Here is a 12,559-nt window from a genome sequence, read left to right on the forward strand (position 1 = left end):
CATAGAATGTCTTCATTTTTTAATGTCCACTTCAATTTTTTCATCAGTGTTTTATAGTTTTCTTTGTAGACATCTTTCATTTCTTTGGTCAATTCCTAGGTATTTAATTTTATTTGTGGCTATTGTAAATGGGATTACTTTTTTGATTTCATTTTCAGATTGTTCACTGTTGGCATATAGACATGCTATTGATTTTTGTTTGTTGATTTTCTGTCCCACAACTTTACTGAACTTGTTTATCAGTTCTAATAGTTTTTTGTTGGTCTCTTTAGGTTTTTTGAAATATAAAATCATATCCTAAGCAAGCAAGGATAATTTGACTTCTTCTTTTCCAATTTGGATGCTCTATATCTTTCTCTTGTCTGATTGCTCTAGCTAAGACTTCCAGTACTATGTTGAATAACAGTGGTGAAATGGGCATCTTTGTCATGTTCCAGATCTAAGAGGAAAAGCTTTCAGTTTTTCCCCATTCAGTATGATACTCGCTGTGGATCTGTCATATAAGGCTTTTATTATGTTGAGGTATGTTCTTTCTATACCCAGTTTTTTGAGGGTTTTTATCATGAAGGGATGTTGAACTTTATCAAATGTTGAGGTATGTTCTTTCTATACTAGGGGCTTGGTGTCACTGGAAGACTTTTCATTATTTTATTGTGTTGAATTTATTTTTCACGTATCGCATGTTTTAATTTTATATTTAATACATACTATTTAAAAGAAAAAATAGTATGATAAATATTACATGTCATGAGGCAAGAGAAAAATGGCAGCTCAAAGAAAGCTTATTTAAGCAAGAAAACCTTACAGTAGTGAGCTTTGAATTGAGATTTTAAAGAGAGATTTAGCTGAGTGACAAAGGGATAATGCATGCAGAGAGGGAAGGATAACATGGAGGTAGGAGGAGATATTCACTCTAGGGAAACCATCGATAGTTCAAAATTGATGAAGCATAGGGAGTATTCCATTGACTACCTATCTTATAAGCCTCATTTTCCCCCAAGGACAGATTGTGTCAGGGTAAGCAGTTTAAATTTTATTTTGAAGCATGGGGAGCAACTCCAAAGTTCACAAGGAAAGTGTAATATGATATGATTAGCTTTGCATTTCACATATATCATGATGGTACTGTGGACAATTGACTGACAAGGGACAAGACAGGGAGGAGATACTTGTGCTAGATGACTGCTGCAATAATCTACAGCAGATGCTAATGTGGTGACTGTGACGATAAAAGGGAGGAAATAGTAAGATATTAAGAAGGTAGAATTAAAAGGACTTAGGTTCTTAGGAACAAAGGAGTATATGAAATTATTTATTACAATTCATTTTTTTGGCTTGAACAACTGAGCAGACAATGGGGCCAGCCCTTCAGTGTCAGGAAACATAAAAATGGCATAGATAAGTTAAGAAAGAAATGCTTAGTTCTGCTGTTGAGGTTGAGGGCCTTGGGGACATTTAATACAGGACAGTGTGGAGGTACAGCTGAATACATATACATGTCTGCAACACAGGAAAATGTTGGAGAAATAGACTTAGTTGTTACAAGAATAAAACTGGTAGTTGAAGTCATGGGACTATTTCAGATCACCACAGGAGGAAGGCTATGGAGGGAACCACAATATATAAAAGGTGGAGTATACGTGGAAAGCCCCAAAGGAAAGCTAAGGAATTACTCAGAAAGATTTCAGGAGTGAGTAGCCTCACAGAAGCCAATGGATGACAGTTTTAAGAAGCAACACACTCTTTCAGAGAAATCCAGAAAGACAGGAGCTGAAATGTGTCAGTGGTATTGAGAAACTAGAAGATTACATACTATATTAATGTGACAGAATTACCTCGTGCTTGTTTAAAGGTCAGATTTCTGGTCCCTCTGAGCGGAAATTTGTGGGGATGGAAAAAGAATTTATGCATTTTTTTTAAGGTTTCCAGTGAATTACACCCTCAGGTCTGAAAACAACTATAGCAAATTGTAAACTCTTCAAGAACAAGTACCTTATTTGTTTAACTCATCATGTATACTTAGTGTTCACCATAGCATCTGTCACATAATAGACCCTCAACAAATATTCAATAATTTAAAAATGAGATGAATGAATAGATGGAGAGATGAAAAGCTACTGAATGAAAGAACTAAAGAACTAACATCTGCCAAAATCTTGGCAAGATTATTGGAGCTTACATTGTAATGGTACAGGGTAGGTAATACACATGTAAACAGATGAACAAATAAAATAATTTGCAGAGATCTGCTTTAGCTAGGGTAGTCAGGGAAAGCTTCTTTGAGGAGGTAGCATTTGAATTATCATTTAAATAATGAGAAGGTATTAACCAGTGATAGACTGTGGACAAAACATTTCAGGCAGGGGAAGGTCCTAATGAGAAAAAGGGAGAATAAAGTGTGTTTAAGTAATAAAGAGACCTACGTGGCTACAGCTAAGGGAATGAGACAGAGAATAGGAGAACAGTAGAAGATGAGCCTGAAAAGGTGGATAGGATGCTGATCATACAGGGTCTCACAAGTTGTGACCTCATAGCTGTTTGGATGTTATTCTAATTGCAACAAGAACCCACTTACATTTTAAACAAAGTAGGGGTATGATATGATTTACACTTTAAAACTACCATTCTGACATCTATATAAATAACGGATCATGGCAGGGCAATGGTGGAAGTAAGCAGACCAGTTAGGGGTTGAGGTAGTATTCCAGACAAGAGGTGATTATGGTATGGTGGTAGTAGTAGAGACAGTGAGAAGTGCTTGGATTTATAATAGAATATATTCTGGAAATAGAGCAGACAAGATCATGTTAATGAGTTAGATATAGTAGGTGAGGGAAAGAGGAATCTAAAGAATTCGGATTTTTGCCTGTAGACAATGAGGACTCACTTAAAGTTTTGACTGGGTGACACAAATACAGTAGAATATATTAGCACAATTATCTTGAGGCAAGAAGCAAAAGGAATTCTTTGGGAAATAAAATAGAAGGTAGAGGCAAATTTGGAGGTGTCAGTAATATTCTAGGCCTGAAGTAACACACATCTGAATAAAGGTGATGACAAAGAGAATGGCAAAAAATGATGGATATCAAGGCTACCATCGAGTAAGTAGAGATTGAATTTGTGGTATCTGTGGGCACTGAAGCTTAGCTGATAAATATGGACCAGAAAGACTTGGGAGTCATCAGAATATAGCTAATAGTTAAAGTCAAGTGAGCGACTGAGATTACCTAGAAAAAGTTTCTAGAGGGAAAATGGAGCCTAAACTAGGAGTCAGAAAAAGAGTAGGACTATCCAGAATGAAAGGAGAAAAACTAGGAGAGTGTGGTTCCATGAATGTAAGTAGAAACATTTCAAGACGATGTGTTTGTAACTGGTAAATAAGGACTAAGAAGTATCTATTGTGTTTGGTAAAATGGGTATCGTGAGTGATTTTGGTCAGCACTGTATCCGTTTAGTGGCAGAATGAGAAGACAGATTCCAGGTACTTGAGGCATCTCAGACATGAAGTAGTACTGACAATGAATACAGATAACACTTCTAAATATTTTGGTTTTGAAGCAAAGAAGAAAGAAAGGTAGTCAGAGAAAAACTAGGGTGGAGAAACGGGGTCTTTAGGATGGGACAGTCTGTATTATCTTTCGATATTGATATGAAGGAGACAAAGAGAGCGAGAATAAAGACAATCGAGGGGGTGAGTTGACTGCAAGATCTCTGAGAAGGCAGGTGTGAATGGGATCCAAGCACAGGTAGGGCCTTAGCCATATAAAGAGGAAAGAACACTTCTCCCAGTTACAGTAAGCAAGGATAGGTGTAGGTAGAGGGAAATTAGTAGGGGTGGTGCTGGGGTTGGGAGGGAGGCAGGGCGATTTCCTATATCATGGCTTCTATTTCCTCTGTGAAGGAAGATGCATCATCCACTTAAAGTAAGGGGGAAGGTGAAGGGATTTCAAATTTAAGGAGAATGGAGAAGGAATAAAATTACCATTGTGGAGAATGGGAGGAAAATAATTCTAGGGAAATATAAGATTGCCAGACCAAGTTTAGGAACTTGCTGAAGAATCATTGAATAAAATGATTTCTGCATTTTGTGTTTAAACATCCTATGATAATACCCAGGTTAACTCATAATCAACATCGTGGTGCTTCTCAAAACCTTACTTGCCTTTTCTACAAAGAATAGCAACACACTTAAAATCTAAACTTATGACTTCAAATTTCGGAAATAGCTCTTTTGGCCAATAACTTTGGCTAATGCCACAGTCTCTCACTTCTGAATTTCTCTTTGATTTCCATAAATTTATACAACGTTTTGGTAGAAGCTAAATTTAGTCTGATGGCAGTGAACAGATGTAAACATGATATAATGGAGCTACAGAACAAATCGCTGTGAGAAAAGTCCTATCACATAAGCATAGAAAGCAACCATGTTCCATAAATTGACTTAAATAAATGACATCAAATTATCTAGAAACCAAATATAATTTGTCACAATTACATAATCATTTCATTTTTCTTTTAATCTTTACTATCTGCCTGGAATATACTAGATGCTTAATAATAATTATTAAGGAATTAATACTATGAAAAAAATAACATTTCGGAGATTTCTAGGCATTTGGTACATATTGATTCATAAACCATAAAATAATCAATTACAAATAACTCCCCAAAAAAGGTAAAACCCATGAAGTTATTGAAAAGTGTAACTGCTAAGAGTTCATATCACAGCAATGGTATTAACAAAGCCTAGAGACAATACTGATGAATTAAGAGCATGGGACAAGAAAATGATGACTTGTTAAAAGAGATAGGTTCTTTCATAGGAGATTCTCTTTTTTCCGTCATCATGGTAGAATATAAATACTCCACATAGTGTAATAATTAAACATTCTAGTTAATGATGCATTGCCAGACTAAACATAACATTTGTTCTAAAACTCTAATAAAATATAGTACATTTAATAGAAAGTGTAAATGAAAACAACTGAATATTTAATTAATGTTTAGAACATGTTTAGGGTTTCACAATGAGAAGTTAAGTAGAGTAATTTGAAATCTTGGGATAATTTTTTTTACTATGCTGCAAGTTAATTTCCTAATTGGTAAAAGAGAAGGGGTTACATTAATCTCTAAAGAAAGTTTCTACTCCTGTTTCTGATGGCAAAGCATGTGATCACAGAAACTATCAGATACTTTAATAGTATAGCACATTTTATATAGAATACAGTGCTCATTTTAATAAAAATAGACTTTCTGACAGACTAATTTCTTCTTAGGTATAACTGTGTCATATTTGGGTTAACAAGTTGGTAATTAATTTTTATAATTTTAAACATTTTCATTTCCATTTGAAGTTTAATTTTTTCATAAATATATTATGAATGTATTTGATTTTTACTAAAATAAAATAAATTTTTAAATCATTGTATCACAGCATTATTTTGTTTTCTCCTTTAGATGGCTATATTTTGAGATCTAGTATAAATTCTTACCTCTATGAGATAAGGCTCCATTTGATCCAGGGTTTTCCCAAGATGCTTATCAGGATCTAAGCCTGCCAAGAAAGGTTACATTTTTTAAAGATAACTATCAGACAGGAACTTTAAAGACACATTCCCCTTCCCTTGGCCCCTCCTTGCCTAGAAAAGCAGTGTGTATATATTTTGAATTGCTTTGATCATAAAGTAAAATGTACTTTGCTAGTATTTACTTTTCTATTCCCCTTGGGTAACTGGTTTTATTGCTTCTGAAAAGTAAGTTTCCACTTATTTCAATTGCACTGTGTCAACTACCAGATGCATTGTTTCAATTCCTTTATCCATTTTGAGGAGCAGTAATTAGGATAGAAAAAAAGAGTATCATTTCAATTACATGAAATTTTAATTCTTTATATTTTAATGGTTATGATTTATTTTACTGATGGACAACAGCATTAATTTTCTGATTTATCCCTGTTTTATTTAAACTTCAAACTTCTTAGACAATAAGAGTAGAAAATAGCAGTAGACTGTTATGCTTATGTAATTAATTCAGTTAACAGTGGCATATGGGCACAAATAATTGCATTATTAAATTAAATGACATTTCATTTCAATGACTCCTTCGCAACACTGTATTTTTCAAGTAAAGATAGAGACAACTCTGAAAAATCATTACTGTGCCAATAGCGTGTGCATAACCTTTAATAAAGATTCAACTGACATAACAGTAGAGTTTATATAGGTAATGGGGTGTGGGAGACAAGTGTGAGCAATATGAACGCTTTCCATACACCAAGACTAACCAGCTAGGAAAAAAAATCACATGTCACAAGTGGGCTATGAAATAAATGAATTCATTTTGGATATTTACATTCATATTTACATATATTGGCATAGTTTCATTTACAAAAGTTAATGTAATGAAAGGCAATACTACAGAGCAAAGACAGTTTTGTCAACAAATGGTGTGAAATAACTGGATATCCACATGCAAAAAAATGGATCTAGACACAGACTTTACACTCTTCACAAAATTAACTTAAAACAGATTGTAGACATAAAGGTAAAATGCAAAATTATAAAACTCCTATAACAGGAAAAAAATCTAGATGGCCTTGGGTATGGTGATGACTTCTAAGATACCTCACCAAAAGCACGATCCATTAAGGAAACAATTAATAAGCTGACTTCATTAAAATTAAAAAACCTCTGCTCTGTGAAAGATAATGTAAAGAGAGTAAGAAGAAAAGCCACAGACTGGGAGAAAATATGTGCAAAGAACATCTGATAAAGGACTATTATCTAATATATACAAAGAACTCTTAAAACTCAACAATAAGCAAACAACAATCCAATTTAAAAATGGGCAAAAGACCTTAACAGACACCTCACTAAAGATATATATAAGCATATGAAAAGATCCTCCACATCATATGTCACCAGAGAAATGCAAATAAAACAAGAAGAAGATACCACTACACACCTATTATAGTGGCCAAAATCTGGAGAACTTACAACACCAAAAGCTGACAAGGATGTAGAGCAATGCTATTGCTGATTGGAATGCAAAATGGTACAGTCACTTTGTAAGACAGCTGGGAGGTTCTTACAAAACTGAACATATTCTTACTATACGATCCAACTGTGGTGTTCCTTGGTGTTTACCCAAAGGTATTAAAAACATTTGTCTTCACAAAAACCTGCACATGGATATTTATAGCAGTTTTATTCATAATTGTCAAAATCTGGAGCACCAAAATGTATTTCAGTAGGTGAACGACTAAGTAAATTGTGTATATCCAGACAATGAAATATTATTCAGTGCTAAAAAGAAAGCAGCTATCAAGCCATGAAAATACATGGAGGAAATGTAAATGTATATTACTAAGTGAAAAAGGCCAATTTGAAAACGCTACATATGGTATGATTCCAATTATATGACATTCTGGAAAAGATAAAACTATGAAGATAGTAGAAAGGCCAGTGATTGCCAGGGGTTTTGGGTAGGGGGCAGACAAGGTTAAACAGGCAGAACACAGAGGATTTGTAGGGTAGAAAAATACTCTGCATGATACTATAATGATGAATACATGTTATTATACATTTGTCGAAACCCGTAAACTGTACATCACCAGCAGTGAACCTTAATGTAAACTATGAACTTTGGGTGATTATGATGTGTCACTGTAAGTTCAACAATTTTAACAAATGTACTACTCTAGCAGGGGAGGTTGATAATGGGGGAGGTCATGCGGTATGGGGTCAGGGTAAATGGAAAATCTCTGTACATTTCTCTTAATTTGCTGTGAACCTACAACTGCTTTAACAAAATAAAATAAAAAAATTTGGTAAAGTTTCCTTGTGGTCTAGAGCATGATCAAATTTCATAAATGCTCCATTTCTGCTCGAATGAAAGTACGTTTTCTATCTGTTGAAAGCAAGATTATGTACCTAAACACATAAAATCATGATCATACTTGTTAATTTTGTTGTTCAAATCTTTTATGGCCTTAAAAATTTTTGATCTCCATGAACCATCAGTTTCTAATAAGATTAAAAAAAAACACCCATTATGATTTTGGTTTTAATAATCTCTTCTTACAATTCTGTCATTTTTCCTTAATATATTTGAAAGCTATGTTGTTATATGTGCACAAACTCATAATTTCTAAAACTTTTTGATGGAATTATTCCGCTTATCAAGAAGTAGTGACTAATTCATCTCCATCAGATTTTTATCTTGTAATCTATGTGTCTTCTATGAACACTGTGACACCAGCTTTCTTTTGCTAATATCTTTCTTATATATTTTTTCCATTATTTGTTCTCAAATTTTTTGTATTGTTTTTGTTTTAGATGCCCACATATAATTGGATTTCTTTTGTTCCACCCAATCTTATAAATATGACTCCAAAGAATTGAGTTTAATCATTTTATATTATATGGCTGGACCTGTTTCTACCATCTGAGTATAAATTTTCTGTACATTAAGCTTTATATATTTTTCTTTTATTTTTTTCTGCCTCATACTGAATTGAAAATTATTTTAATGTTTTACTCTGCTGATTAGAATGCTATAGAGTGAATTTTTACTTTTCGGATAATCATCTGTGATTTTTTACATACATTCAAAACCATATTTTTAAAGTCTTAATGTATTAAGTATCTTTAGCATCCTTTAGACCAGAACTTAGTATGTTTTAACTAGGCACTAAACAGGCTTCATCATTACTATTATTATTGTGTTGAATTTTTGTTCCATTATTTTTAGCAAGAAAAATTAAGGTTATCAACATATTTTACAATGTTTATGCTCACTGTTGTTTCTCATTCATTTCTCCTTGAATCAAACTATTTCTAACTGAAATTTGTTCTTTTTTCTTTCACTGACGATCTGTGAGTGGTATACTCTCCCAGTTTTTATAGGTCTCATAATGTCTCTATGTTACTCTCACAATAGTTTAGTTGCAATATATTACTTTTGGCATTTGTTGTTCCTAATGAAAATTATGATGTCAGTCTGATAGTGGCTCCCATATAAGGAATCTTTATTTTCTATATGCTAGATTGTACAATTTTCAATGTACCTATGACACAATTTTCAACATACTTAGTACATTTTGCAATCTTAATTCAATATGTCTAGGCACATGTTTATTTTAATTATACTGGACAGCACCTAATGCGTACTTTTAATCCAAAAACTCATGTCTTTCTTCAAATCTAGAGCATTTTCAGCTATTACATCTGCTTTTCTGCCTTCTATTTTTTCCTTGAAACACCTATTATACAAATATTTCAATTTCCCAATCTAGCCTCCATGTTTTAATTGCATTTTCTATTTTTTTCCTCTCTCTGTGGCTTTTTCTATTTTTTTCCTCTCTCTATGCCTTCTTGGTGAATTACTTTTTCTCTTTTTTTTTCTGCTGCACTCATTCTCTCTTTGACGTGACTAGCATTTATTCTGCCCACTGAGGTTCTTTTTCATGACTATGTTTCATTTCTAAAATTTCTAATTGGTTTTCACATCACTCTGTTACTGTTTCATTCCAGGCAATTTATTTTTCTAATAATTACTTTTTTAAACAAATAGATTTTATATGTTTCTTGATCTCTTTGAGGTTCTCCCTCTTGTAGGGCACTTCCCATTTCTGTTTCCCAACAGGACATGATCTTCCAACTGCTTTTGCCTGCTTCCTGGATCCCTACATTACAGCACACAACTTCAGTCCTGTTTACTACTTTTTGTCTTTTCATTTCTAGCTAACAGAGATGTTTACAATGTTTTCCAGTACAATTACGTTTTTCACATTTTTCCTTCTTATTTCATCTATGACTGCCATGGGTTTGGGAAATATGTTAAAATCTAAAGCATGAATATACAAGGTCAGCATGGCTGGAAGTCACTTTTTAGCCTTCCCTCCAACTGTGTGTGTGTGTGTGTGTGTGTGTATAACAACACATACATATAACACAGTCAGCATTAGGGCATCATTTAAAAAGTCTCCCATGATTGAATCTGAAAATTTGTGTTTTGCATTCTATGTACGAGTCTGGAAGTAAATATATGCAAATATATGCCTATAAGGCATGAAAGGGAATTAAAGAGCATAGAGCTTTACACAGGTAGGCACCATAAGATCTCATTTTTCTTGCAGTCTTTTAATTCATTGCAGAGTATCAAGCCCCAGTTCAGAATTGTTAAAATATACAAACAGCAGTTACATCTCATTTCAGAGATGGCTGTATTCCACAGTGGATAAAGTCATTTGGGTTGCCTTTAAATATGAGTCAGTAAATAATGTAAATATAAAACACACTGGGCACACTTTCCACATGAACCTGTGATCTTCACACAGGTATACCTTGGTAAAAACTAGTTGGCCATTTAAACACTTTTCTGTATTCATGAAAGTATTTTCAATTTAGTTATTCTTGGGCTAAGCACTAAAAATTCTATGAAGCTAAAATCATTGAAGTAAATAACATTTGAAACATTAGAGAAAAATTTTCAACCATTTTCCTGAGACATATTAGAGATCATTTCACTACAAAAGGAGATTATTGTAAAACTAGAAAATACCTAAAATATTTAAGAGCCAAAATTTCTCTCAGAGTTAATAATAAAATAAGCTTCATGTGTACCTACAGGTTTGGTAATGGGGTCTGTGTAAAGTTTAGTGAGGGTGTATATGCTGCTATGATTCATGGGCCTGATGTTTTAGACCATGGGTATCCAATCTTTTGGCTCCCCTGGGCCACACTGGAAGAAGAATTGTCTTGGGCCACATATGAAATATACTCACACTAACGATAGCTGATTAGCTGGAAAAAAATTAAAAAAATCTCATAGTGTTAGAGAGTTTACAAATTTGCATTGGGCCACATTCAAAGCTGTCCTGGGTCGCAGGTTGAATAAGCTTGTTTTAGACATTTCACACAGGGCAGAACAATAGAATCAACATTTCACATACATGAAAGATGGTATCAAAGGACATCTAAAACCAAGGAACTAGCAGGATGTAAGAAATAAACAATTTTAAAACATATTTTTCAGAGGTTATGTCAGGTGATTTAGGTAGGTATTTTGGCATGAACAATGATTTAGGTGTTCCTATATCATGAGGTGATACTATTTAAACAGACTATAATTCTTTTCCATAAAATGTCCAGGTTTTAGTAATGAAACTACTTGTTTAAATTCAATATAATAGCCTGCAGACTCTTCTGAATGGATTTTTATACTTTAATTCAACACAGCATATAATATTTACTTCTATCAGGCTAACATGTTCCACTGTACTTGATTATAATAACTACATATGTCTTTATCTCCTGATGCCTTGCTGGTTACTTTATCTGAATATCTGAATACTTTATCTGAGCACAGTCTGCCTTTGCTTCAATTTTTCTGTTCATTAGAAAGTGACAAGTCATTGGGGACCTCATGATCACTGTCCATATGCCATGTACTGCAGACTGTTCATAGAATATATTTTCTTGGATAAAATCCAGAGATTCCTAGCAATTCCAGCTACCATCCTTGCAAAAGCAACGGCCTGAAGCCACCCTGATCTTTGAGATCTCTTCTAAATCATCTGAAACTATTATGCACCGGGTGATATTAGGGATGTTAGGGATGTTGTAGAAAGATTATTCATCCTACTCCAGAATATATTCAGATACAGAAGTTTCCTCAAGAAATTCTTTAATGCTCAGCATACCAATGATTCCATAAATATCAAACTATTAATACATGAAAACAAAACTCATAGTAATTGTTTTTATAAGTATAAAGATTGAATACTTAATTTTCTTACACTTCCACATATTCCACAAGTTTCCTCATTTACTAACATCTAAGCATTGTATGTACAGCGTTTATAATATTTACTTTCATTTCCCTAAATGGAATAAGGTAATTATTAAAATAATTTTAAAACAAAGATCTGAAAAAACAGATCTTTTTAGTGTGAAAAATTGTTAGCTTATTTATAATTATGAAGCTCTAAGATTTTAGTTTTTTATTTTATGTATTTTGGTTTTAGTATTTTCTAACTAGATGATAACACACAAAGATTTCTGAATGATCCTTCTTAATTGAGAATGGAAGGTCAGGGTCATATTAGCATCAATAAAATATATTTCTCAATAGACTTACTTTAGATTTTTGTTTTAAATGGTTCAGAGAGAAACATTAAAAAAAAGTCAATGTCTGAGTTACATTTTAACACAAAAGCTAGACATCACAGCATCTCTATTTACTTTACCAATAAGAAGAACCCACTTATGTTTCTAAGCACAACTGAAGAATGATGTTAATATACCAATATATTTGCACTGAAATAATTCTATCCTATAAAATCATTTTAAAGTATATGAATATATAATAATATCTCAGTAAATTTAAAATCCATCTTACATATCCATTCCATTTTCAATTTCTAAGCAGTAGCCATTTAACTGGTAAATGCAGTTGGTCCAAAAGGCACAATTTTCTTTTTCTTTAAATAAACCCTAGTATCTAGACCCAATACAATTTCAGTATGCTTTAAAAATCTCTCTCTTAATCTTTGTAA

The 12,559-nt window shown here is 33.1% G+C and overlaps 1 protein-coding gene across 6 annotated transcripts in view; it reads right to left on the minus strand.

Moving 5' to 3' along the window:
• The window catches only part of DPH6 (diphthamine biosynthesis 6), a 385,926-nt gene that overhangs the window by 244,863 nt on the left and 128,504 nt on the right, over positions 1-12,559 (minus strand). For all 6 annotated transcript variants that reach the window (XR_010109896.1, XM_063596530.1, XM_063596531.1 and 3 more), the window contains exon 6: positions 5,493-5,554. Coding sequence is in view for 5 of the 6 variants with exons in the window: in XM_063596530.1 (XP_063452600.1) it covers positions 5,493-5,554 (62 nt within the window). In the remaining variant the exon portion in view is untranslated. The remainder of the gene's footprint in view (positions 1-5,492; positions 5,555-12,559) is intronic.

This window comes from Pan paniscus, chromosome 16 (genome assembly GCF_029289425.2).
Source record: "Pan paniscus chromosome 16, NHGRI_mPanPan1-v2.0_pri, whole genome shotgun sequence".
Taxonomy (NCBI): Eukaryota; Metazoa; Chordata; class Mammalia; order Primates; family Hominidae; genus Pan; species Pan paniscus.